At 65.6% G+C, this 27582-nt stretch overlaps 1 protein-coding gene across 1 annotated transcript; it reads right to left on the reverse strand.

Annotated features, from left to right (window-relative positions):
* On the reverse strand, positions 1 to 6881 carry DACT2 (dishevelled binding antagonist of beta catenin 2). Its single transcript, XM_054722188.1, has 4 exons — positions 6648 to 6881; positions 3054 to 3186; positions 2334 to 2582; positions 1 to 1868 (listed from the first exon to the last, which is right to left on the reverse strand). Exons 1-4 carry the CDS (start codon positions 6879 to 6881, stop codon positions 277 to 279), a joined length of 2208 nt encoding a protein of 735 aa, XP_054578163.1. The 3' UTR covers positions 1 to 276.
* Between the last annotated feature and the right edge of the window lie 20701 nt (positions 6882 to 27582).

Genomic DNA, 27582 nt, shown 5'->3' on the forward strand with positions numbered 1-27582 from the left:
GGCTTCTGGAACACAGGTCCCGTTGCCTGGCCTCACCCAGGGTCATGACCTTCAGCGCAGCGGGCCTCACGCCAGGGTCATGACCTTCAGCGCAGCGGGCCTCACGCCAGGGTCATGACCTTCAGCGCAGCGGGCCTCACACCAGGGTCATGACCTTCAGCGCAGCGGGCCTCACGCCAGGGTCATGACCTTCAGCGCAGCGGGCCTCACGCCAGGGTCATGACCTTCAGCACAGCGGGCCTCACACCAGGGTCATGACCTTCAGCGCAGCGGGCCTCACACCAGGGTCATGACCTTCAGCGCAGTGGGCTGGAACCGGCAGATCTTCTTCTTCAGGGCCCTGGAGGCCTTGATGCGGCAGAGCCTGGGCCCCGGGGGCAGGGGTGGCCGGGAGCCAGGGGTGCGCTGGGGCCGTGGGGGGCTCATCCCAGGCCAGGCCGGCCGGCTCCCCATGTCCTGGACGCCGCCCTCCGTGCCGCTGCCGCTGGGCTCCCCGTCCCCGAAGCGGCTGGCCGCGGGGGCGCCGGCCCTGCCTCCGCTGGCCCCGGTGATGGTGGAGCGGAGCGGGGCGGCACACTCGGCCGAGTGCTCGGAGCCGGACTCGCTCCTGGCCTGCGGGTCCCTGTGGGGCGGCCTGAGCCTGGCCCGGGAGCACGCCGGCCGCGGGCCTCCCCCTCTCCGCGTGGCCGGCCCCAGACCAGGGCCCTGGGCACCAGGCGGGCGGGCGCCGGCTGAGATCTCCACGGACGACCACCACCTGCGCTGCCTCTTCCGGGCCGCCCTGCCGGCCGCCGCAGGGGCTCCCTCCGGGGGGAGCACGGCCTGGGCGGACGCCCCGTGGCCTTCCCGGCGAGCCACCAGCGGGGGGACGAGGAAGGACACTGGGAAGAGGCTGCACTCGGAGCAGGACCGGCCGGGAGCCTCCCCGGCCTGGGGGGGCCTTCTCCTAAGTCCAGCGCCCCACGTGGGGGGCAGCTGGGGGGCCAGGAGGGCGCCCCAGGGTGGCGGCTGCCTCCCTGGCCTCGGCGCCTTGTTGCTGGACCCCCTCCCGATCTTCACAGCCTTCGTGGCGGGGGGGCCAGGGTTCTGGCCCGTTTGCAGCCCCGTTGGGGCAGCGCTGCTGGTGACAGAGTGGGGGTGCACCCAGGGCCCCGGGCCCGTGCTGGGGGGCAGCCTGGCTGTGCCCTCCCGGCTGGTAGGAGCGGCCTGCTCAGCTCGGGGTGCACCCCCCAGCTGAGGGGGGCCCGGAAGGGTCCCCACGCAGACGCAGACACGGGGGGGTCTCTGTCCCCCCTCCGGAAGGCTGCTGGGGGGCGGGGGGCTCCCAAGGGGCACAGGTCCCCGCTGCTCGAGGCCATTCCCACCTGTGTCCCCCCTCAGAGCCTCCCCTCCCACGCCTGCTCTTCTTGGGGAGCAGGTCAGCCCCTCTGGGCGACGCTCAGTCTCGGCTCTCCGGGATGGGGGTCCCTGCTCACCCACATGGCCTCTTGGGGTGCCCCCCAGGCCCCGCAGTCCGAGCAGCTTGTCGATATAGGCTCGGGCTGCGCCAGGCTCGGGGACCGGCCCCGTCCGGGTGGGGCGTGGCGCTGAGTGGCCGGGGAGGGACTGGCTTGAGGGCTGTGGGGGGCTGTCCCTCTGCGGGGTCTCGGTGGGCAGAGCAAAGAGGGGGCTCTGCAGAGCCACCGCGTGCAGGGGGCTGGGGTACAGGTACACCTCCCTGCCCCCCGTGGACACCAGGTCACGCTGGTACTTGGGGTCCAGCATGCGGGGCCGGGGGCCTAGCCCGCGGCGGAGAAGCAACGTGGACATGGCGTCGACGCCGGCCATTGGGGGCCCCGCCTCAGCCAGGAGGACTCGCTCGAGGTCACCTGGGAACGAGAAGGAGGAGGGACCCAGAAGTAAGGGAGAGCTGGCACGCCTGCTCCACGGCACAGCCCACCTCACGGCGCAGGTCTCCCTCCGCGGGAACCGGGAGGGCTGCAGGGACACGGTGGGCGTCGGTCCGCGGAGGCCTCTAGAGCACACGGACCCCAGTGCCGGCCCCTCCCCTCCCCTCCCCTCCCCTCCCCTCCCCTCCCCTCCCCTCCCCTCCCCTCCCCTCCCCTCCCCTCCCCTCCCCTCCCCTCCCCTCCCCTCCGGGTGACAGGTGCTGTTTATTGCAGCAGCCCTGCTCTAGCGGGCGCAGCGGGTGTTTGATCCTATCTCCACCCCAAGCCCACGCCGTCCACAGGGAATGCGAGCCGCCCGAAGGGGGTGCACCCCACTCACAGGCCCCCGCTGTGCTCCCACCCCACCGCCTGGGTGGACCCCCCACCCTTCCTGGCTCTCCTCACCTGTGGACACTGGCCTGGGCCGTGGGGTGCCCGCACCGTCCTCAGTGGCCTGACGTCCCCGCACGGGCAGGGGCGCCCCGCACACGGTGGTGTCATCGGCCGACCAGGGCCGGCAGTCCCCAGCGCCGGTCCTGGCCTTGGGGGCGCTGGGCAGCAGAGTGCCCAGGGAGGAGGACAGGCGGTCACTGCACACGGATGTGCAGGAGGCAGACAGGGAGCAGGAGCCGCCGTCGCTCAGCTCGTAGAAGCCTGGGCGGGGCCGACAGGGGTCAGTGCAGGGCGTGGGGATGGGTGTGTGTGTGTGTATATATGTGTGGTGTGTGCATGGGCGTGTGAATGTGTGTATATGTGTGTGTATATGGGTATGTGCACGTGTGTGGTGGTGGGTATAGAGATGTGTGAATATGTGCATATAACTGCATGTGCATACACACATACGTGTAAGACGCATATACACACATGCATGTGCGGACGTGCAAAACTCACATGTGTGCATGCACGTCTGCAACATATATGTAGTTATATGTAGTAATAGGTATAGTTATATGTGCACACATGCACATGTATGCACGCACACATTTATACATGTTTCTGCATGCGTGCGTGCCTGCTTCTGTGTGATGTGTGTGCATGCATGTATGCAAGTGTGCCTGCTTCTCTGTGTGGTGTGTATGTGTACACATGTGCACACACGTGCCTATGTCTGTGTGTGGCGTGTACCTGAGCTGGGCCGACTGTCGCCGTCGGGGCCCTCGGGGGACGTCCTGTGCACGTCGAGCTGCAGCTCACTGATCTGCTGGTCCAGTTGGTCCAAGTGGGTTTTCAGGCCGAGGTCCTGGCGTCTCAGCCGGTGCTGGCACAGGGAAGAGCAGACACGGGGACACAGGCTAAGCCCCGAGGTCCCCGTGCCACACACAGCCTCACGCCTGCCAGCAACCCGCCCGCTCACAGGAGAGGAGGCCGCTGACCCTCCCGCCCCGCGGTTTCCTCCTGACCGTAGCCTTCTTGTCAGCAACGGCAACCGGACACTTAAAATACACGTTTCAGAGCGGAGGGGAGGGAGGGACAGAAACACCAACGAGGATCACTCATCGGCTGCCTCCTCACGCCCCACACTGGGGTCGAGCCTGTACACGGGCATGTGCCCCGACCGGAAATCGAACCCGGGACTCCTCAGTCCACGGGATGACGCTCTCCCCACTGAGCCACACCATCCAGGCCCAGCTGGATACTTTTCCTACAGACACAGGGACTCTGCCTGAGGGAGATCAGGGGCCGGCAGCACAGAAACCCCCGTGGCGGCTCCGCACGCAGAGTCCCACCTGCTGTTTAGTTCTCTGCATATGTTATACATACAGCACATTATGTGATATACATACAGTGCATATATGTGTATATTATATAACACACGGCACACGTGTGTATAGTATATCACACACAAAGCACACGTGTGCATATTATATACTATACACATAGCACATGTGCATATTGTATACTAGTATGTAACACATAGGGGTTTATATTATATAATACATGTGGGCATGCTATACGATATACACATGTACATTTTATAGAACGTATAATACATGCCTTGGTTAGTGCTCATAATACACCCATACATGTTCACACTAAATGTGTATATTACACAACACACATATACATGTGTGTATATCTGTGACATGTGCATATATTATATACATGTGACACACATGTGGCGAGTGCTTATCATGCATGTACACACGTGCCAGTAAGTGCAAGCGAACCACTTGCCCCGAATGTTTAATAAACGCTGATTTCTTCTTTCAGCGATAAAACCTCACTGTTTTCAAGGTCTGCTGCATACATTTCTTGTTTTGATTAACAATTAATTTTAAGGAAAATAATTAACGAGTGTAATTACGTGGTCCGTCCTGTTTAAGGAAATCATTAATTGCGTTTCGATTGCACCTGGAGACGAGGAAGTCCCGAGGCCAATTACGGGCCCAGGAAACGGCTCAGTGACCTCACTGCCGTGGGAACGCCGTGGCGCCGAGGCGGCCATGCCGGGGCAGGCGCAGCCAGCGTGGACTCTCAGGGACCCGTGGGTGCAGTCTGACAGCCCCCGGGGTCAGGCCCCCCGGACGGCTTCCCAGGAGGTGGGGTGCCGGCACGAATGCAGATTCCCGGGCCCTGCCACCCGCGGGCCGGGTCCCCGGCCATGCCTGCACGCTAACCAACTGCCCAGGGCCCACGAAGACGCTTCAGGTCCACTCGCCACAAACGGCCTGAAAACGCCGCCGGGGACACCCTGGGCTCACCCTCCTCTGCAGGCCTCACGGGGAGGGAGCAGCTGCCGGGGCTCGGGCCGTGCCCAGCGGCCGCCAGGTGCCCTGCGGGTGGGCGGCCTCACCCTCTCCCTGTCACTCTCACTGTCCCTCAATCAGCAGCCAAGGCCGGGGCCCAGGTCAGCCTCCTGGACGGCAGGCAGGAGCCGCCAGGGTCCTCACCGTGACCTGGAGCTCAGGCCTCCCCCGAGGGGCCGGGGGTCAGTCCCAGGGCCACGCGGGCGTGGTGTCTACCCGGCCCTGCACGCAGCGGGTCCCGCGCGGTGCCTGTGCCGCTGCCGGGACACTGGGGCAAGTCAGGACCAGCAGAGTCAACCCCGGGAAATTCCTAGTTAACATCGCAGGCAGGGCTGCCTCCCCCGCCCGCCCCAGGGCAGCGCCTCCTGCTGGGCGGGGAGCCTCCTGCCTCAGCCTCCTCTGCGGCTGGAAAATCTCCTGAAACGGAAGCAGGTGGCAGGACGGAACCAGACCGCGTGACTGCTTGGGTCAGAGGTCACGGCTTCACCCACAGGGAGCCGTAAATACTGAACTCTCCTCTCTGTTCACAGCGGGCCACTCACTGCCCAGGGCGCACTCCTGTGGCTGCAGACGCAGGAACTGGGTGAGTGTGACTGTGACGGCAGCCGGCGGCTCACTCTCCCCGGGGAGCCCTGCAGGGTAAGGCGCTGCGGTCGGTGGGTCCGGTTGGCCCATAACCCTCCTCCTGCCTTCACACCTGCTGGGGACCCGGCCGGGTGGGCGTGGGCAGGGCGTGTGTGTGCGTGTGTGTGCGTGTGTGTGCGTGTGCGTGTGTGTGCACGGGCACACGCTGGGCGTTACTGGTGGGGTGGCGGCCGGGACGCGAGTCTGGCTGTACTCTGCACCCCAGAGCGAGGACACTCCCGTTGGTCGCCCGTGCTGCGCTGAGCTGATGTCACACACCCGGTCTTCCCTTCGGATCACGTAATCCGTCCCGAGAACAAAGTTCCAAGACCAAGTCTGCGTGTTCCTTCTGGCCCCACATTAAAAAGTTTAAACAAAAGAACCCGTTTGATCCTCTCCTCCAAAGGCTGCTGGTAATTAGAGGCTGGAGCGCACCAGCCGATTTGTTACTGGAAGTTAATCATCAACCTGGGCTCCCCTCCCTGCCTCCCCCGCCCCCCCCAGCACAGCTCAGGGCAGCCCTGGGCACCCCCAGGGGGGCCGCTGTGTGCGCCCCAGCTCATGGGTAAGCTAGGATGGTCCGGGCGCAAACACAGCCTAAGCACCGCCATGGCGGGCAGGGGGGCTGGGGCTGGGGGGGCCCCTCTCCTGACCAGCCCCTCCCGCCCTTTGGCAGCAGCTGGACCCACAGGGAAGGCTGCAGAGGGAGGGGTACGCAGTGAGGGGGGACCCCGGGGTCCTGGGCCCGGGGGCGGGGCTTCATGGCTACTTGGTAACGACAGCGACTCTGACTCGGACGCTCTGGGCTTCGGATGAGAACCTCGCAGAGCCTGTTTCCTTTAGAAACACTAACTGCAAACTGAGCTGTTCCCCAGGACGACGTGAACCCCACGGCCCGGCCACCGCAGAGGGGCGCCGGCCAGTCAGTCCACAGAGGGCCTGGCTGGGGTCACCGGGCCGAGACCCCCCACCGCCCGGACTCAGAGGACACGCCTCTCTCTGCAGGTCGGGGCTCCCCCACCTGTTGTTACAGTAACACGACCCCACGCGACCCCAGCACATTCCCGGGGACCCTCGGGGGTGCGCTTTGCACGCAGGCACTTCCGGCCCAGAACCTGCAGCAGGAGAAGCGGGTACCGGACCGACCCCAGAACCGCTCTCGGACCCGATCCCACCGTTCTCCTCAGGACAGCGTGAAACTCAAGCCCACGGGACGCGCCCCGTGTCCGCGGGGAGCAGAGCGGCGCGCGGTCCCCGTTGTTGCTTCCAGGACCCGGAGGGGCCCCTGCGCCTCGGGCCTCCGCGCCCCCCCCCCCCCGCGTTCCTCCCCGCCCTCCCCGCTCCTTACCAGCTGCTCCTGCAGCGCCGCCAGCACCGCCTCCAGCCGCTCGTGGGCGCGGGGCCCGCGGGGGGCGGCGGGCGCGGGCGGGGGCTGCATGGCCAGGGCGCCCCGCACGGCCGCCTGCTGCCTGGCGCGCAGCCCCTGCAGCTCCTGCAGCCCCGCGAGCGCCGCGAGCAGCCGGGCGCCCACCCTGCGGCGGTCCCAGCCCGCGGGCCCAGGCGGGTCGCCGGGCGCCCACATCCCGGAGCCTCCGGAGCTTCCCCGGCCTCCCCGGCCCAGCTCGGCCTCCGCGCCGCCTCTCCCCGCAGGTCGCCCCGGTGGGCGGGACCTACCAGCGGCCGGGAGGGCGGCCCTGGCACCGCCCAGGTCAGAGCCGCCCGGCCCGCGAGGGCTGAGCCCGGAGCCAGCGGGACCCTCCCAGGGGCGGCGGGGAAGGAGGAGCCGCGAGAGGGAGGGACGGGGAGCAAACTCTGACTTTTAAAAGACACTTCCGTGCCCGTGTCCCTGTCAGAGCCGCTCCCAGGAAAACCCGCATCCGTTTGGGGAGAACCTCACCGCGTCCTCTGGAACCCGGGCTGGTCTGTTTACAAACAGCAGCTTCCGCCCTGGCTGGTGTGGCTCAGTGGATAGAGCACCGGCCTGCAGACTGGAGGGTCCCGGGTTCGATTCCGGTCAAGGGCACATGCCTGGGTTGCAGGCTTGATCCCCATAAGGGGCGTGCAGGAGGCAGCCGATCAACGATTCTCTCTCATCATTGATGTTTCTGTCTCTATCCCCTCTCCCTTCCTCCCAGAAATCAATAAAAATATATATTTAAAAAAATAGCAGCTTCGTGGAGCTGTAATTGGCAGAGCAGGAGCCCTTTATTCAGGGGCACAATCCAGAGGTTCGCGGTGTGTGCACACGGGTGTGTTACGGTTACCGACAACTTCCATCGCGAGACCACGCGCAGCAGGGGAGCGAGTGCCCGGGCAGCAGGCAGAGCCCTCAGCCGGACCCAGTGGCACGGGGTGGGAGCCCCAGGCCCAGAGCTCAGGGTTCATGGGCCCTGCGCCCCGGACTTCACCCAGTCCCTTCAGCCCCGCCCTCCCGCTCAGCCGCCTGTGCACCTGCCGGCGCCTGGCGACCTGGTGGCTGACAACGTCCTGAGACGGGATCAGAGGCTGGTGACCGAGTCGGGTGCCCGGAGGCCCCACAGGCGTGCAGGGTGCGCCGCTACCCCGCCTCTCCCTGTGCTAACGCGCTAGGTTAGGGTCCCCGGTGGCGGCCGCCCCACTCCCTGGCCGCACCCCCATTGCTGAACGGTCCGTGTGGGACATGCATGAGCACAGCTCCTGTGACGGGTTCTGTGCCTGGCTCCCGCCCGGAGCGGGTCCGAGGCTCACCCGCGTGCCCGTGTCCGGTCCCTCTCGGTGGGCCAGTGACGTTCCCTCCTGGGGATGGAGCACGTTCACTCCTCCCTCCCTGTCGGACTGGGTGTCAGCTTTCTGGCTGTGAGGAGTGACGCCGCGTGCACATCCGTGTTGTCGTGGGGACGGGCGTTGTCATTTCTCTTGGGTCTCCACCTGCGAGCGGAGCGGCTGGGCCACGGGACTCTGCGTAACCGTGTGAAGAACTGCCAGCTGCTCTCGAAAGTGGCCGCGCCACGGACTGCCCCCGGCGCCGCCGAAGGCTCCGCCCTCCCCACGGCCGCCCACAGTTGTCGTGTGGGTTCTGCCACCCCGGGGTGTGGGCGGCGTGGCCTGTGATGTGATAGGCCTTCCCCGGTGGCTGATGGTGTGGCTGATGTGCTACGGGAGGAGATGAGGGCCCGTTAGGACAGGCCTGCGCGGCGGCCCTGAGGGCGCAGGGAGAGGGCGGCTGTCTCCTAACCGGCTGCCCAGGTCACTCGCTCCGGGACCGGCCCCGGCCCCCGCTAAGCAGCCTGTGGTTCGTCTGTTCTGAGCCCTGCATGGTCCCCGCCGCTCAGGGAGGCCCCGTGTGCTCAGGTGGCTGGGAGGCTCTCCGCCCTTCCCCCCGCCCCCGTCCGACCCCTCTCGCTGCTCCCCGTCTGACTCCTCCTGGCCCTTCTGCCACGGCGGCACCCGAGTGCTAGGCCCCGCCCCCCCCCCCCCCCCCCCGTGCGGTCACCCTGCAGTCTCTCAAGTGCCCGGGACCTTTGCACGCGCCGGCCCTGCAGCTGGGAGGCGGGTGGGCTTCTGCTCAGGCTCCCCATCTCACCTTCCCCTCCAGGTCCGTTCTGACTGCAGTGTCCCGGGCCTCCCTCTACCTTTTTTTTCTTTTTTTAAAAAATATATCTTTATTGATTTCAGAGAGAAAGAGGCATGGAGAGAGAGATAGAAACATCGATGATGAGAGAGAATCACTGATCCGCTGCCTCCTGCACGCCCCCTACTGGGGATCGAGCCCACAACCTGGCATGTGCCCTGACTGGGAATCGAACCCGGGACCCTTCAGTCCACAGGCCGATGCTCTACCCACTGAGCCGAACCGGATCCACCATGGGCCCCAGATGCACTGTTTGCCGTCTGCCGGCACCCGCATGTTTTGCTCCTTATGGTGGTTATGGCTCTTGGCGGGTCCCCCTGCCCCTCCCCCCCCCGGGCTGTAGGCTTGGTGAGAGGGGAGACGGCTGTTTTCAACGGGTGCAGCCGACGTGGATGGAGGGCTGCAGGCTCCCAGCAGCTGCCGAGAGACCGGCTCACGGTTCTTCACCAGGATGTCGGGCCGAGGGTCCTGGGCTGGCGGTTCAGCCGCTTTTCCCTCATGGTCGTGACTGAACTGTGCGCCCGGCTCCGGGGAGCTCACCCCGTGGGGAGGGCGACGGCGCTCTCCTCGCAGTTTGACGCCGCACATCTGCGCGGGGACGTGCCTGACACCACGTCAGCGTGGGCACCTGCGGCCGGTTCAGCTCACAGCCCGCAGCCCGGCAGCCCGGCCCGCTCCCCTTGCCGGCGAGTCTGCCCCCTCAGGCCCTCCCTGCGGGCGCCGGCCCACAGCTGCCCCGGGTGCCGGCTCGGGGGCTGGTTCTGGGTCCCTTCACCGGCTTTGAGTGGAGGAGACGGCCACGCCTTCACGGGCGGTGGTGAGTCCCGGCCGGTGGCCCCCCCAGGAAGACGGGGCGGGAACCCCTGAGTGTGCTGACGACTCACAGTCCTCTCCTCCCCGGAGGCACTGCCTGACTGAGCCGCAGGCGCAGAACTGGACAGAGTTCCCGGGAGAAACGTGTTTCCAACGTCGGTGAGTGCGGGTCCGCGAGGCGCAGGGTCTGCAGGGCCCTGCGCTCAGGAGGGGCCCGGCAAGGAGGCCCCGGCACCGGGGCTCCCCCCCCCCCCACGTGCAGGACACAGGCCCTCTGCCCGGGACCAGGACCAGGCAGCACCCGGCACCGTGGAGCTGGGTCCGTGGTGGAGCTGGGCCCGTGGTGGATCTGGGGGCCATGGTGGATATGGGTCCGTGGTGGATATGGGTCCGTGGTGCAGCTGGGTCCGTGGTGGAGCTGGGTCCGTGGTGGATATGGGTCCGTGGTGGATCTGGGGGCCATGGTGGATATGGGTCCGTGGTGGATATGGGTCCGTGGTGGAGCTGGGTCCGTGGTGGAGCTGGGTCCGTGGTGGATATGGGTCCGTGGTGGAGCTGGGTCCGTGGTGGAGCTGGGTCCGTGGTGGATATGGGTCCATGGTGGAGCTGGGTCCGTGGTGGAGCTGGGTCCGTGGTGGAGCTGGGTCCGTGGTGGATATGGGTCCGTGGTGGAGCTGGGCCTGTGGTGAAGCTGGGTCCGTGGTGGAGCTGGGTCCGTGGTGGATATGGGTCCGTGGTGGATATGGGTCCGTGGTGGAGCTGGGTCCGTGGTGGAGCTGGGTCCCGTGGTGGAGCTGGGCCCCTGGTGGAGCTGGGTCCGTGGTGGAGCTGGGTCCGTGGTGGATATGGGTCCCGTGGTGGAGCTGGGCCCCTGGTGGAGCTGGGTCCGTGGTGGAGCTGGGTCCGTGGTGGAGCTGGGTCCGTGGTGGAGCTGGGTCCGTGGTGGATATGGGTCCGTGGTGGAGCTGGGCCTGTGGTGAAGCTGGGTCCGTGGTGGCACTGGGTCCGTGGTGGAGCTGGGTCCGTGGTGGCACTGGGTCCGTGGTGGAGCTGGGTCCGTGGTGGCACTGGGTCCGTGGTGGAGCTGGGTCCCGTGGTGGAGCTGGGTCCCGTGGTGGATCTGGGGGCCGTGGTGGATATGGGTCCGTGGTGGAGCTGGGTCCGTGGTGGAGCTGTGTCCCGTGGTGGAGCTTGGTCCCGTGGTGGATCTGGGGGCCGTGGTGGATATGGGTCCGTGGTGGAGCTGGGTCCGTGGTGGAGCTGTGTCCCGTGGTGGAGCTGGGTCCGTGGTGGAGCTGGGTCCGTGGTGGAGCTGGGTCCCGTGGTGGAGCTGGGTCCGTGGTGGATATGGGTCCGTGGTGGAGCTGGGCCCGTGGTGGATCTGGGTCCCGTGGTGGAGCTGGGCCCGTGGTGGATCTGGGTCCCGTGGTGGAGCTGGGTCCCGTGGTGGAGCTGGGCCCGTGGTGGATATGGGTCCGTGGTGGATATGGGTCCGTGGTGGATCTGGGTCCCGTGGTGGAGCTGGGTCCCGTGGTGGATCTGGGCCCGTGGTGGAGCTGTGTCCCGTGGTGGATCTGGGTCCCGTGGTGGAGCTGGGTCCGTGGTGGATATGGGTCCGTGGTGGAGCTGGGCCCGTGGTGGAGCTGGGCCCGTGGTGGAGCTGGGTCCGTGGTGGATATGGGTCCGTGGTGGAGCTGGGTCCGTGGTGGAGCTGGGTCTGTGGTGGAGCTGGGTCCGTGGTGGATCTGGGTCTGTGGTGGAGCTGGGTCCCGTGGTGGAGCTGGGCCCGTGGCGGATATGGGTCCGTGGTGGATATGGGCCCGTGGTGGAGCTGGGTCCCGTGGTGGAGCTGGGTCTGTGGTGGAGCTGGGTCCGTGGTGGATATGGGTCCGTGGTGGAGCTGTGTCTGTGGCGGATATGGGTCCGTGGTGGAGCTGGGTCCCGTGGTGGATCTGGGCCCGTGGTGGAGCTGTGTCCCGTGGTGGATCTGGGTCCCGTGGTGGAGCTGGGTCCGTGGTGGATATGGGTCCGTGGTAGATATGGGTCCGTGGTGGAGCTGGGCCCGTGGTGGAGCTGGGTCCGTGGTAGATATGGGTCCGTGGTGGAGCTGGGTCCGTGGTGGAGCTGGGTCTGTGGTGGAGCTGGGTCTGTGGTGGATATGGGTCCGTGGTGGATATGGGTCCGTGGTGGAGCTGGGTCCGTGGTGGATATGGGTCCGTGGTGGATATGGGTCCGTGGTGGAGCTGGGTCTGTGGTGGATATGGGTCCGTGGCGGATATGGGTCCGTGGTGGATATGGGTCCGTGGTGGAGCTGTGTCTCGTGGTGGAGCTGGGTCCCGTGGTGGAGCTGGTTCCGTGGTGGATCTGGGCCCGTGGTGGATATGGGTCCCGTGGTGGAGCTGTGTCCCGTGGTGGATATGGGTCTGTGGTGGATATGGGTCCCGTGGTGGATATGGGTCCGTGGTGGAGCTGGGTCCGTGGTGGATATGGGTCCGTGGTGGAGCTGGGTCCGTGGTGGATATGGGTCCGTGGTGGAGCTGGTCCCGTGGTGGATCTGGGCCCGTGGTGGAGCTGTGTCCCGTGGTGGAGCTGGGTCCGTGGTGGAGCTGGGCCCGTGGTGGAGCTGTGTCCCGTGGTGGAGCTGTGTCCCGTGGTGGAGCTGGGTCCCGTGGTGGATATGGGTCCGTGGTGGATATGGGTCCGTGGTGGAGCTGGGTCCGTGGTGGATCTGGGTCCGTGGTGGAGCTGGGTCCGTGGTGGAGCTGGGTCCGTGGTGGATCTGGGTCCGTGGTGGAGCTGGGTCCGTGGTGGATCTGGGTCCGTGGTGGAGCTGGGTCCGTGGTGGAGCTGGGCCCGTGGTGGATCTGGGTCCCGTGGTGGAGCTGGGTCCATGGTGGATATGGGTCCGTGGTGGAGCTGGGTTCCGTGGTGGAGCTGGGTCCGTGGTGGATCTGGGTCCGTGGTGGAGCTGGGTCTGTGGTGGAGCTGGGTCCGTGGTGGATCTGGGTCCGTGGTGGAGCTGGGTCCCGTGGTGGATATGGGTCCGTGGTGGATCTGGGTCCCGTGGTGGATCTGGGTCCGTGGTGGAGCTGGGTCCGTGGTGGATATGGGTCCGTGGTGGAGCTGGGTCCCGTGGTGGATCTGGGTCCGTGGTGGAGCTGGGTCCGTGGTGGATCTGGGTCCGTGGTGGAGCTGGGTCTGTGGTGGAGCTGGGTCCGTGGTGGATCTGGGTCCGTGGTGGAGCTGGGTCTGTGGTGGAGCTGGGTCCCGTTGTGGAGCTGGGTCCCGTGGTGGATATGGGTCCGTGGTGGAGCTGGGTCCCGTGGTGGAGCTGGGTCCCGTGGTGGAGCTGGGCCCGTGGTGGAGCTGGGTCCGTGGTGGATATGGGTCCGTGGTGGAGCTGGGTCCGTGGTGGAGCTGGGTCTGTGGTGGAACTGGGTCCGTGGTGGATATGGGCCCGTGGTGGATCTGGGTCCGTGGTGGATATGGGTCTGTGGTGGAGCTGGGCCCGTGGTGGAGCTGGGCCCGTGGTGGAGCTGGGTCCGTGGTGGAGCTGGGTCCGTGGTGGAGCTGGGCCCGTGGTGGAGCTGGGTCCGTGGTGGATATGGGTCCGTGGTGGAGCTGGGTCCCGTGGTGGAGCTGGGTCCGTGGTGGAGCTGGGCCCCTGGTGGATATGGGTCCGTGGTGGATATGGGTCCGTGGTGGATATGGGTCCGTGGTGGATCTGGGTCCGTGGTGGAGCTGGGTCCGTGGTGGAGCTGGGTCCCGTGGTGGATCTGGGCCCGTGGTGGAGCTGGGTCCGTGGTGGAGCTGGGCCCGTGGTGGAGCTGGGCCCGTGGTGGAGCTGGGTCCGTGGTGGAGCTGGGCCCGTGGTGGAGCTGGGGCCGTGGTGGAGCTGGTTCCGTGGTGGATATGGGTCTGTGGTGGAGCTGGGCCCGTGGTGGAGCTGGGCCCGTGGTGGAGCTGGGCCCGTGGTGGAGCTGGGACCCGTGGTGGAGCTGGGTCCGTGGTGGATATGGGTCCGTGGTGGAGCTGGACCCGTGGTGGAGCTGAGTCCCGTGGTGGAGCTGGGTCCCGTGGTGGAGCTGGGTCCGTGGTGGATATGGGTCCGTGGTGGATCTGGGTCCGTGGTGGAGCTGGGCCCGTGGTGGAGCTGGGCCCGTGGTGGAGCTGGGACCCGTGGTGGAGCTGGGTCCGTGGTGGATATGGGTCCGTGGTGGAGCTGGACCCGTGGTGGAGCTGAGTCCCGTGGTGGAGCTGGGTCCCGTGGTGGAGCTGGGTCCGTGGTGGATATGGGTCCGTGGTGGATCTGGGTCCGTGGTGGAGCTGGGCCCGTGGTGGAGCTGGGACCCGTGTGCTTGGCTTCCTCTCCCCACCACACCCTCGTGTCGGTTAAACACACCCAGGGCACATGCTGCGGGGAAGCAGGGCCAGGAATGAGCTCAGGGTGGGACAGGCGGCCAGGAGCCGGGAGGACGCGATGGGGAGCACATCCTCGCTGGGCGCTGACCCGCATCGCACAGAGGTGCCGTCACTCAGCGCCTGCCGCTCCGCACTCCGCCCGCTGCCTCCACGCCCTGTGCCGTGCCAGTGCCCGGCTGCCCTCCGGACTGACACCTTGGGCTTAAGCGGAGCCACACCCAGGAGCCGCCCCTCACACCTCCTGTCCTCACCCAGCCCTGCCCCGAGGGCTGCTCCCATCTGCCCTCCCAGGCTGGGCAGAGGCTGGGCAGAGGTGCAGGGAGGAGCCAGCGACCCCCTCAGGTCCACTCACCCCCTCTTGGCCTTGCCTGGGTTCACCCGGTGGAGGCAGCAACCTGGTGGGCATGTGGGGAACAGGGAAGCCTCGGGGAGCCTGCCAGATGGGGTGGAGGGTGGCGGGGAGGGAGCCTTCCGTTCTTCCCCGAATGGAATTCTCTTAATGTTTCCATCGAAAGATAAATCACAAGCAGATCTCAGGGCAGCAGAGTGAGCTCCTCCTGAGGGAGCCCCGCCTGTGGCATCCCGGCTCCCCTCCTCCCATCCCGGCTCTTCTCCTCCCATCCCGGCTCCCCTCCTCCCATCCCGGCTCACCTCCTCCCATCCCGGCTCCCCTCCTCCCATCCTGGCTCCCCTCCTCCCATCTCGGCTCCCCTCCTCCCACCTCGGCTCCCCTCCTCCCATCCCGGCTCCCCTCCTCCCATCCCGGCTCCTCTCCTCCCATCCCAGCTCCTCTCCTCCCACCTGGGCTCCCCTCCTCCCACCTCGGCTCCCCTCCTCCCATCCCGGCTCCCCTCCTCCGGCCTGGGTTCCAGGGGCCCAGGTTCCCGTTCCCGAAGCTGCAATCGCAGCGTGAGCCTGTGGCCCGTCCCCATGGCAGGGGCCCCGATTCGAGCGTCTGGGTGGTGTTCTGAGCGAGGGACAGGCCCCCAAACAGGGTCATTCTGACAACCAGCCCCGGTGGGAACTGCAGACGCTGGTGTCCTTCACAGACGCGGGTCCGGTGCTGTCAGAGCCGGGGCCTCAGGCTCAGGCTGTGGGGATGAGCACTTTTGGTGTGAGCAGAGCGCCCCCTGGTGTGCATGTGGGGAACCACAGCAGGTGTGAGGAGGGATGCCCATCTGACTTCCTTATGCAGATGAGCGTCCACACTGGCCCTGCCGCAGATCACGGCTTCAGGAGCCACGGAGGGCCCTCAGGCGGCCACGGCGCAGTTCCGGCCAAGGGCACGTGCCCGGCCGCGGGCTTGATCCTCAGTGTGCGGCGTGCAGGAGGCAGCCGGCCCATGACTCTCTCTCATCATGGATGTTTCTCTCTCTCCCTCTCCCTCTCCCTTCCTCTCTGACACCAATAACAAAAATATATATTTTTAAAAAGTCAATGAAGATAAGCTCATTTCGAGTCGATCCCCGCCCTCCTCCCGGGGCACCGAGAGGCCTCCTCCGGTCCCTTGTCCGGCCCCTCCTCCCCTCCTTCCCGTATTCCCTGTCCTTCCTGCCCGTCGGGACTCAGGACCAGGGTTCAAATTCAGCTTTGACAATACCCCCCCCCCCACACACACAATTTGGAGAAGTTACTTAAACTCTCCAAGCTCCGGTCCCCCACCTGCAAACCCAGGGGGGGAGGGGGGGGGGGAGGGGGCGGGCGCTCAGCTGGGGAGTCTGCCGGATCCCCCAGACGCTGCTCCCAGCACAGCCCCTGGGTCACGGGTCACGGGTCACGGGATGGGGCCGGGGAGACATCCCTTTGGTCAGCGGGACCTGCGTTCCTCGGTGGGACATTGGCCTTGAGCAGGCAAACCCCGCGTGTACACACCTGCCAGCACCCACGGGACCGCCTCCTCGACTCTCCATCGGGCGTTTGCCCGGCTCGCGTCTATAACCGAGTCACTGTTTACGACAATTAGAGGGACGAGGCCAAGTCGTGGTGAACGAGCAGGCACTGGGGGTGCCGCGATGCTCACTGGGAACCCCGAGCGCCCCTCATCGCTCAGCTGCGTGTGTGTTTGTGACGAGAGAGGAAAGACAAGTGGACCGACGAGGAGCGTCCTTCAGTCACTCCCCAAAGAATCGCCGGCACCTGCTCCGACTTAGACGCTGCATCAGGGAAAACGAGGCCGACCGACCCCCACGTAACTCGCTGAAGAAGTGGCGGGACTCAGAGGTGCCATGAGGAGCGTGGCCATCGGCGGGGCTGCTCGCCCGGCCAAGGGCCAGGAGGGGCTGCGGGCTCTGCGGGTGAAGTCGGTTCCGACCACGGCGGTGGGGCCGGGGTGGGTGGGTGCGTGGGGCGGGCAGCGACCAGGAGGTAGTGTCTCCGGAGCCCTCCTCAAATGAAAGGAATCACTGGGCCCAAAGCACGCGGGGGAGGTGGACACAGGAGACCTCAATGCAGAGGCCGACGAGGTGCAGACCAGCGGGAGGGGCCGGGTGCGCGGAGCCCCACGCGCAGGTGTGGCAGCGAGCGCACAGGTGCAGACGCTCAGCACGCCTGCTGGGTCGGGCGGCCTGACCTCAGCGGGCTGGTCTAGGTCGTGGCTTGGCTGTGGGGAGCCGGGACCACGCCTGCACGAGCCTCTCTCCTCCCCTGGCTCCCCACCTCTCGGAGCCCGTCCTCCTGCCACAACCGGGGTTCCCTCCGTCTGTTCTCTGTCCAAGCTCTTTCCCTCGGGGATCATGCTCTTTTTAAAAATATATGTTTTTATTGACGTCAGAGAGGAAGGGAGCGGGGAGAGAGAAACATCAAGGATGAGAGAGAAACATCGATCGGTGCCTCCTGCACGCCCCACACTGGGGATCGAGCCACAACCCGGGCCTGTGCCCTGACCGGGAATCGCACCGGGACCTCCTGGGTCAGAGGTGGATGCTCACCCCCTGAGCCCCACCGGCCGGGCTGGGTGATTTATTCTTAATGAGCCGAGCGCCTCTCTGGCAGGATCCGTCTGCGTCCCTGGAGCCGGAGCAACGAGGCTCCGAACGACGCGGCCTGGGCTCACTACACTCAACTGCGTGCGACAGGACGAGGTCGCGTGGGGCCTGGCTTTCCGGGACGCGAGGCCACAGGGACAGTCCGATTGGAGGAAGCCAAGGCTGCGTGGAGGAGGGGCCTTTCCCAGGTCAGTCGGGCAGCCCCTGCCGAGGCGAGGCCGCCTGGGGAGCCCACCAGAGACGCAGACCATTGCCGTCTCCCTTGTGTGTTTTTTGGGGGGGTAGGGTCTGCACCCTCTGTGTCCCGTGGACTGCTGGGTCAGAACCAGACTCAGGGAGGGAGACACGGCGAGGCCGCCTGACCCCGAAACTCTGCCCTCGGCACCGTTTCATGTACTTTGATTCCCACGGAGCCAAGCGGGTGTGAAATACCCAGAACCGCGTTCTGGCTGCACGCTCTGCGTGAGCCCGGCCCTGCCCCTCAACATCCACCGGTCTGTCTCGGTCCCGTGAAACCATTTCCTGTGGCCCCACTACGTGCTGCTCTCGATGGCGCAGGGTGTCCGGGGGGCACAGCCCTGTGGTCCTGGGAGGAGCCCCCGCCCACGGCGTGCCCGTCGGGTCAGGGTGGGGACGTGCCCACACGCACAGGGACGTGAGCTGGTTTCATTTCCCCACGATGGGGCATGACAACCGGCGTGTGCTCTGGGTGTGTAGCTGCACCAGGAAGATGGGGTCGGATCTGACTGTGCACAGTGGCGTGCCCCCACGGTGGCTGTATTTCCAGCGCAATGGGAAGATGGACGTAATGAGAGTTGTGTCCCTCTATAACTCCTCTGTTAGATGCAATCGTTGTAATTTATTGATATAAAACAGGGTTTTGTTGTTTCAATGAAGTGGCCCCCGGAGGTTTGCGCTGCAGGTTCGTGAAGGGACACCCAGCGGCTGGGAACTGGGCTCGCCTCACGGGAGCCTGCCGGGAGCCCCCTGGAACCGGCTCTGAGCTGCATGGTCTGGAAATCTCCCTCTAGGGCTGATGGGAGGCTGAGGCGCAGGCCTCATGGTGCAGTTCCGCCTCCTGCCACCAGGGGCAGCCTCGGCCCACGCCGGACCAGGTCCCGAAGGCTGAGGACGGAGAATCCAGGCCCCGCGTGTCCAGGGCGCTGGGCCGTGGTCTGGGAGCCCTTGAAGGGCTGCACCGGGGTGGGGGTGGGGGGGGGGGTGGGGGGGGGGAGCTGGGCTCTGTCCCTCCCAGGCGCAGGCGGCTGCTCAGACCAGGCTCGGGGACCAGCACTGGGGGAGGCGCTGGAGGACCCGCCACCAGATGGTGCTGTTGCCCAGGGCTTGTCCTGGCGCCAGGTGTCTGAGGTCCCTGGAACTGGGTCCCTGACGGAAGGGGAGGGGGGGCGGGGGGCGGCGGTGGACGGAGCCCAGGCCCCAGTGCGCTGACCCGCACCCGCCCTCTGCGCGCTGACCAGCCGTGCAGCCCTGGCCATGTGTCTCGGTGGCCCGGGGCGTTGGGAGAAGTGGGTAAGGTCCGGCCATGGACAGGTGGCCTGGCGGGGAGGGGGGCCAGGTCTCCGGAGCAGCAGGGACAGGAGCTGGAGAAGATGAGGCGCAGGCCCCGGGCCAGGGGTCAGAGGTCATCACGGTGCCACGGGGCACACGCGTACAAAGCACACCCACGCACACATACGTGCACCTGCGGGGAGCAGACCCCGGCCGGGTTCAGGGCAGTGAGGCCTGGCCCTGGGCACCCCACAGAGAGGCCTCTGCCTGGCAGGGGGCCTAGTGGAGGTGCAGGTGGGGTGCCTGAGGTCTCGGCTCCTTGGCGTGGATCCTGGGTTCCCCCCCCCCTCCCCCAGACCCTCCGGAGCTTCCGTTTCTCTCAGAGCCTCTCTGCACGCCCACAGCCCCCAGCACCTGGAGGCAACAAAGCCCCATTCAGCCGCTCCCTTTATGGCCCAGCCGTGGGGGTTCTGCCACTTTGATGTGAGCGTTTGCACCTTCTGGGCAACAACGGCCCTGACGGCCTGGGGTCCCGGCTCCCAGCGCCTCCGCCTTTATTGCTCCCAGGTGCCCGCGGCCGTTGTCGATAAGGGGTTTAATGCCTCCCGCCGGGCAGGTGCCGCTGATAGGAGGAGAAAGGGCGATTGTAGGGGATGCCGCTCGCCCGCCTGCCCTCCGGAAGCAGCACCTGCGTGGACGTGTTCCAGGGGCTCGTTCCCACCGGGCGTCTGTTTACAGAAAGACCCGCCTCCGCGTCCCTGTCCGTCAGAACAGCCCCGACAGGTAACGCGTCCGTGTAACCGAGGCACCTGCTCTCTCCAGGACACACCTTCCTGGTGGCTGGGCTCACGCGCGCCCGGGCGGGGGGCTCTGGGCCGAGCCCTGGCGTGGCCGCCGCCTGGAGGGGCCGGAGACGCCGTGGCACCTGTCCCTCGGCACTGACCCGGCCGAGCAGACGCCTGCTCTGGCCCCCGTGTCCCCGGCGTCTCCCGTGGCTCCTCCCTGACGCCCGTGGGGCCTTGACCCCTGACGGCCCCGGCCGGTCCTCCCTCTGAGGGGACACAGCAGGCGCTGGCGGTCACGTTGTCCTCCTCGCCCTGATCTACCTTCAGGCGCAGCTGGTTCTTTCAAAGACGGGCGCACCGGCAACTCGTGTGACCTCGAACCCGAGACGGTTCATGGTGAAACAGTCAGGCCGCTCCCCGCAGGCAGTCTCTGAGGTCAGGAGCGGGTGTGGCGTGCCTGCCAGGGGGATGCAGGTGCCCCGCGGGGAGGGGACGGGGCGCCGACACCACGCGGCGATGCCACCTCGGTGCCCGGGAAGCCGGGGGTAGCCCAGCCGGGGAGACGCCGGGATCCGGAAGGTCCCCGTCCCCCGGGCCCGTGTGTCCGCTGTGTCCCCGCCGTCCTGAGTGGCGGGCACGGGGTGTGGGCAGCGGGAAGCGACGAGTGTTAGGGTCCCGGCTCCCAGGGGCCCACACCCTCTCGTGCCCCAGCTGCCGACCACACAGTGTGTCCACAGACGCCCTCCTGACCTCTGACCCGGAAGCCACGCTGCCTCAGCAGGAGTGACAACCAGAGGGAGTGATCAGGGCTGAACCCAGGCCCCGGCCACTGGCCCCTCGCAAACCTCGCGGGCCAGAGCCCAGGTCACTGGGTTCCAGAGGAACACCCCGCCCCCCCACACCACGTCCAGCCCCCCCACCCATGCCTGGCCCTCCCCCTGCATCTGTGTCCGGCTCTCCTCCCCCCACCCCCTCCCTGTGTCCAGCCCCCCCACCCATGCCTGGCCCTCCCGCTGCATCTGCGTCCGGCCCTCCCCCGCCTCCGTCCCCCGTGTCTGGCCCTCCTGCCTCCCATGTCCTGTGGCCTCTGGGGCAGCTCAGGCAGCCGGACAGACACGTGGTGACAGGGTGTGGCCACGCTGAGCCCAGCCGAGCGCATGGGGTGCATCTCCCTTTCCCTCACGGAGGGTGGGGCGCAGAGGGCGCCGCCGGAGGGCCCCTCCCGAGTGGGCTGGGCAGTGAGGCTCCTGCAGTCCCCGTGCCCATGAAGATGGCGGGAGGTGGCCTCCAGGGATGCCCGAGGGCAGGGGGGGTAGATGTGGCCCCGTCCTGGGACCCTCAGCCAAGCGCGGGTGTGAGAGGTGGGAGGGCAGGTGTCCCGAGCCCTGGGGCTGAGGGAGGGAGACCGCCTGCGGTTCTGCTCTGGTTCCGGCCCGACCCATTCGCAGCGCCACGGGGAGGGGCTCGGTGTTGGCGGCCTGGGCACTGCCGCGTCTCCCGCGTCTCCCCGTGCTCAGAGACGAGAGCTTCGCGGGGAAATGGTTTAAAGCCGCCCTCCCAGCGCCAGGCCACCTCGGGCCAAGCAGGGCGGCTGCTGACAGACACGCGGAGGGCGGCCGGCTGCCAGGCCAGGTGCGCAGGCCGGGCTGCCAGGCCAGGTGCGCAGGCAGCGCCCAGCCGCCTGCCAGGTCCCCTCCCAGGAAGCCAGCGGGACAAACAGCCCCGGGCCTTCACCGGGAAACGGTCCCCATCGGGGCGCAGCCCTCGCTTCCCCGGCTGCGGGCCCCGTGTTTGCACACCTGTGGGAGCGGGCGGGCACGAGGCCCCCGAGGCCCGGAATCGGGCTCAGCTTGTAAAGACCCGGGCTGGCTGAGCGGCGGGCTGTGTGCCGCACGGGGCTGGTCTGCGGGAGAGCCCCGCCCCGGTCCCCGGTCCCCGGTCCCTGGCCCCCGGCCCGCCCGAAGGGTGCTGGGCGGAATGGCAGACCCGGGTGCAGGAGCAGGTTCCACCACGGCCCCCGTCTTGTCTGAGGGGTGAGGCCGCGGAAAACGGGTCTGGTTCCAACCCGGGACTTTGAAGGGGGATCTCTCCGACTCCCGGAACCCCACGCCGTCCCTGTGCACCCCCCCCCCCGTTACGCCACACCCAGAGAGCGGGGCGCAGGGTGCCCACGGAGACCTCTGCTGCGGGCGCTCTGCCTTCCAGCTCCGCAGAGCGGGGGCCGCGGCCTGTTCTGCTTTTCCCGCACGTGCCCGTCTGACCGCAGGCGGGACCGGCTCTCCCGCTGGCCCGCTGCGCAGGGAGGGGCGGGTGCGAGCGCCCAGGCCTTGGCGCTGGTCCCGTGTGTCCAGGGCCCTGGAGCCCCCGGCACGTCCAGGGGCGGGGCCGGCGTGAACTTAAACGCCGTTTTCAATGTTCCTCTTCCAGCCGGAGCCAGGGCCTCAGGGACAGGAGCGTGCTGCGAGGCTGCCGGCTCCTGAGCGGCTCCTCTCACTCACCATTGCCCAGCGCTGTCCCCACCCTCCAGGGCCCTGCTCCGCTGGGGCGGGCGTCGCTCTGCCCTCCAGGCGAGTGTCAGGGCTCTCTGCCCGTCCTGGGGGCCCTGGGCAGCGGGCAGCTGTGGTGAGGGGCTGAGGGCCCAGCGGCAGGTGGGGTGCCGGGAGGGGGAGGCCTGGCCGTGTGCTGGTGGCAGGGGGGGAAGCGGCTCCTGCCTGGGCCCCACAGAGGTGCTCGGAGCGTGGTCCCCCTCCCCCTCGGGCTCCTCCCGGCCTGAGGTCCCCCGGCAAGTCCTGGGGCCGCCCCCGCCCCGCTCCCGGGACAGCCCTCTCCTGTTCACGTGTTCATGTTTCTGGGAGATTTCTTTGAAGAAAGGAATCCGAGGCTGAAAATGGCCCTGGAGACACATGCGTGAGGTCCCCGGGGCGGCCGTGTGCTCCACCGCGCGCCCAGCCCCAGGCCAAGCCGCCCCGCGCTCCCTCCAACGATCCTCCTGGGAGGACGGCTGGTCACCGGGCCCGAGGCCTGGCCCGGGCAGCAGGCTGGCCTCACCCTCCGGCTGCGGAGGGCAGCGTGGCCTCCGGGCGCTGCCCGGGAGCGCGTGTGCATTGAGAACGCCCAAAACTGAACGCGGAGACACACCTGGAACCTGATCACAGACGGGAACGCTCAGACCACGCACCGCGACGCGTGAAACCCGCTCAGTCCGCTGACTCCTTAAAACGCACCCTGCGCCGGGGGGTTGGTTAGGGACACGGATCCAGTGCCAGTCCCTGCCCTTTGCTGAGAGAGAGGGAGACAGAGCCCCGTCCTTTAGAACAGCTTCGCCCGTGACAGCATTGCTGTCCCGGCACATTGAGAAGGAACCCGCTGCCAGCAATTGTCACGTGGAGACATTCCCTTGGGCTGGTTTCTCCCCTCTGGTGTGCACGTTACCATGATCCTGTGTGTATGTGTGCCTGTGTATCTGTGTGCATGTGTAAGTGTGTGTGCCATGCGAGTATGTACTGTGTATGTGTGCATGCGTGTGAGGTGTCTGTGTGAGGGTGCCTGTGTGCATGTGTGTGTCTGTGCATGTGTGTGCGTGAGTGTGCTATGCATGTGTGCATAGGTGCATGTGCACGAGGGTGCCGGTGTGTCTCTCTGTGTGCATGTGTGTATATGTGCTGTGCATGTGTGCATGTGCATGAAGGTGCCTGTGTGCGTGTGTGCAGTGAGCCCTCTGCACGGGAGTGTCCAGGTGGCCCGGGGCAGGTGTGCATGAGGACTCCGTGCGCCGTGTCCTCCGGGCACGCCTGGGAAGTGGGGGCGGGGACGCGTCGGCCACACGTGCAGCCCCTGGATCGTCGCAGGCTTTTGGTTTACGGCCAAACACGGGCGTGTTTGATGTTCCGTGTTGGCTCGTTCTGGGCAAATCACAGGCTCTGCTTTTAAGAGGAAAGGATTAAAAGGCCATTAAGAGGCCCCTCTGACGGGAAAGGGCTTGACTGCTCCGAGGAGCTCCGAGCAGATAAATCAGAGTCAGACGCGGCCCCGGGTCGGATCTGCCCCCTGAAGCGTTTACGGCCGGGCGCACAGTGGGAGGCTGCGGGGCTCCGAGCCCACGGAGAGCACTCGGAGTTCACGTGACGTGTGGTCGGGCTGAGACACCACGCGCGGTTCCTGGGACACGTGCTCTCTGCGGGTCCCAGTGTCCCGTCCTCGCCTCTGAGGCAGCACCGCCCCGGCCCCTCCCGAGGCCGCCCCAGGTCTGTCCCGGGCCGGCAGCGCCCCCTCCTCCACGGAAACCACATTCCCGTTTGCACAGAGGAAAGGTTCTCAGGGGAAAGGTTTCCGTACGTGGACTGGCCCTCGTCTGCAGTGTTGCTGCTCAGAAGTCGTCTACAAAACGTGAGGCATCCTGAGTGGCAGGAGCCCATCGCTGACAGTGAGGGCCACGGTCCACCACGCACTTCGGGGCGTCGCGTCCCGGGCCCGCACCCGCCTGCCTGGGCGCCACCCGGGCCCTGGCCACGGGGCCTCCCCCCTGCGCGGGGCGGGGGCTGGGCCCAGGCGGCTCCCTCCCGGCTTCCGCTGACACACCCGTCAGGGTGAAGCGCCGCGGCCCCACGGGGCCATCCTGTTCCCCAGGAAGGAGGACGTGTTTGTCTGCGTCCTCGGGAACCATCACCGACTCATTCATTAAAGACAAGGTCCTGGGGCGGTGGGCTCAGGGCTGAGCGTCGACCTGTGAACCCGGAGGTCAGGGTTCAGTTCCCAGTCGGGGCACATGCCGGGGTGTGGGCTCCATCCCCAGTGAGGGGCGTGCAGGAGGCAGCCGATGGATGATCCTGTCTCCTCATGGATGTTTCTCTCTCTCTCTCCCCTCTCCCTTCCTCTCAGAAATCAATAAAAAAATAAAAACAAAACAAAAAACACGCCCTCCTGCGCCAGACGCCGTCCTGTGGTGGCGCTCGTGGTCGGCTCGGAGCTTCCGGGGCCCGGCTGGCTTCTGCTCGAAGACCCCAAGCCTCCGGGAGCCCAGAGCAGAAACGACGCCGAGAAACTAACGTGACGTTGGTCACGGCCCCGCACCTGCCCGGGACTCCGGGCCGTTCTCCCCTGTGGCTGTTCCCGGGCTCGGCTCAGCCACGTCACGGAGAGAGACTTACCCACGGCCGGGGCTCGCGGAGGACACACAGCGTTGGGAACAATGTGTCATCACACGGAGACAAATTACCGGGAAAACAGGCGTGTGGCCGCAGGGAAGGCGAGCAGCGCGTCAGCGAATGACACACGTGAAGTCCCCGCACAGGGCGCCGTGTCTGCGTGGAAACTCCGCGTGATCGCCCCAGTCCCCTGAGGCCGGGGCCTGTGCTTCCTGACAATAAAAGGCCTGGCCGGGCGCCGACGCAGCCCCCGCCAACGAGGGGCGCCGTGGAGCTCATGAGTGATCCTCGGAGCCCCCGTGGGGAGGGATTTCGGGGGACGAGGCCACGCCCAGCCAGGAGATCGGGGCTCGGGGTGACGCAGGGGCACGTGGACGAGACCTGGGGCCTCCCCGTGTCCTGCCCTCCGCCCAGCGCAGTGCGGGGCGCGGGCCTTGGTCTGCTGCCAGTAACCCGGGCCACGGGGTGTGCGTGGCACACACTTACCCTTCCTGCCCATCAGTAACGCGGGTGTCCCGCACGTCACACGCGTGTGTTCCGGTTGCACAAACACACTCATCATCCCACAGCACGGGCTCCGTGTGCTTTCCCACCAGCGGACACGAGTGCGTGACTCGGCCTGTTTCCTGACTCCTGTCTCTGCTCAGTGAGACATGAACTCCAGGGGTGACGGGTCAGAGGTCAGCTGGATAGCAGGGCAGCCCTCTGCCTCCCACCGTGCGGTCAGGTGTGGAAGGAAATGAGTGCGATTCACACACTCAGGGCAGCGCCCACTCAGGACAGCTCACACTCAGGACAACACACACTCAGGACAACACACACCCAGGACAGCTCACACCCAGGACAGCTCACACCCAGGACAGCTCACACCCAGGACAACGCACACTCAGGACAATGCACACTCAGGACAATACACACTCAGGACAACACACACCCAGGACAGCTCACACCCAGGACAACGCACACTCAGGACAACACACACCCAGGACAACACACACTCAGGACAGCACACACCCAGGACAACACACACTCAGGACAGCACACACCCAGGACAGCTCACACCCAGGACAACACACACCCAGGACAACACACACTCAGGACAGCACACACCCAGGACAACTCACACTCAGGACAGCACACACCCAGGACAGCTCACACCCAGGACAATGCACACTCAGGACAACCCACACTCAGGACAGCTCACACCCAGGACAACTCACACTCAGGAAAATGCACACCCAGGACAACACACACCCAGGACAGCTCACACCCAGGACAGCTCACACTCAGGACAGCTCACACCCAGGACAGCTCACACTCAGGACAACACACATCCAGGACAGCTCACACCCAGGACAACACACACTCAGGACAGCACACACCCAGGACAACACACACTCAAGACAATGCACACCCAGGACAGCTCACACCCAGGACAGCTCACACCCAGGACAACACACACCCAGGACAACACACACCCAGGACAACGCACACTCAGGACAATGCACACTCAGGACAACGCACACTCAGGACAGCTCACACTCAGGACAATGCACACTCAGGACAACACACACTCAGGACAATGTACAGTCAGGACATCTCACACTCAGGACAACACACACTCAGGACAGCTCACACTCAGGACAACACACACTCAGGACAGCTCACACTCAGGACAACACACACTCAGGACAATGCACACTTAGGACAGCTCACACTCAGGACAACACACATTCAGGACAATGCATGCTTAGGACAGCTCACACTCAGGACAACACACACTCAGGACAATGCATGCTTAGGACAGCTCACACTCAGGACAACACACACTCAAGACAATGCACGCTCAGGACAGCTCACACTCAGGACAAAGCACACTCAGGACAACACACACTCAAGACAATGCACGCTCAGGACAGCACACACCCAGGACAATGCACACTCAGGACAGCTCACACTCAGACTCACAGTTTAGCCCAGGAGTAGGTGAGTGCCCTTCTGCCAAGCGCGACTCTATCGTTTCCAGAGAGAGCAGGGCTCCCCACCTGCCTTTGAACCTCTCTCTACAGGAAACCAGCTGCGGCTGGTCCACAATGAGGTGCCCGTGGCTCCATCGGGGTTTCAGACCCGTTATAGCCACTGAGCAGCCACACTGAGTCCTTCCCTCCTCCCCGAGTGACCACATTCAAGGCAGAATCTTTGCGTTTCCCGGCTCTCCTGGTATTTGACAGAAAGAAGCGTTTTCTCAGAGAAATTATACTCGAAACAGCCTCCGTTCTTCTTTATAATCAAACTAGTGTCCCGGTGCACGGATTTGTGCACATCGAAAGGAAATTAATTAGAAGAAATAGTTCAATATCGCTATTCGCCCTTTATAATAAAAGTGCCAACCAAATTCACAATCAACAATGACAGATCGAAACACGCATGCGATTGGCACCAGCGAGAGCTTTATATGTGTCGTGCATGTGCGAGTCAACTGAGCCTTTTATAGATATAGAATAAACGTGCTTCATTAGACCTGCTTTCTGATGTAGCTAAACTTTTCCCAGCCCAGTGAAGCACCCCAACTTCTCTTCCAGGTAACTGTCAGCCACACAGCAGTAAATACCAACACGAAGCAGATTGTTACTGTAGATCACACAGCGAGGGCAAAGGGTAAAATATTTAACGGCAGCCGTGTTTGCCTATATTCTGCAGTGAGAACACCTGAAGTCATTCTCAAGGTCCACCATTTCTTACTTCTTTTCAGTCAGGTCAAGCTTCTAAGCTTTCTAAATCTCCGTTTTCTGGCTAATGAAAAGAAAATAGGATTCCACCGAGTCTCCTGTCTACCTACTCCAGGACTTCTGTGAGGATCAATGAGATGAGGCAGGGAAAACGCTTCACAGACATTTGGTTAAACTGTGAAATGCTTGCACCTGGCTATAAAGTAAGTCATGTTTCTGGGATGAAGAAACTCCAAGGAGGCTAGTCACTAGGGCGAGGAAGCCGGGTGTTGCTACGTGACGTCATT

This window comes from Eptesicus fuscus, chromosome 10 (assembly GCF_027574615.1).
Source record: "Eptesicus fuscus isolate TK198812 chromosome 10, DD_ASM_mEF_20220401, whole genome shotgun sequence".
NCBI lineage: Eukaryota > Metazoa > Chordata > Mammalia > Chiroptera > Vespertilionidae > Eptesicus > Eptesicus fuscus.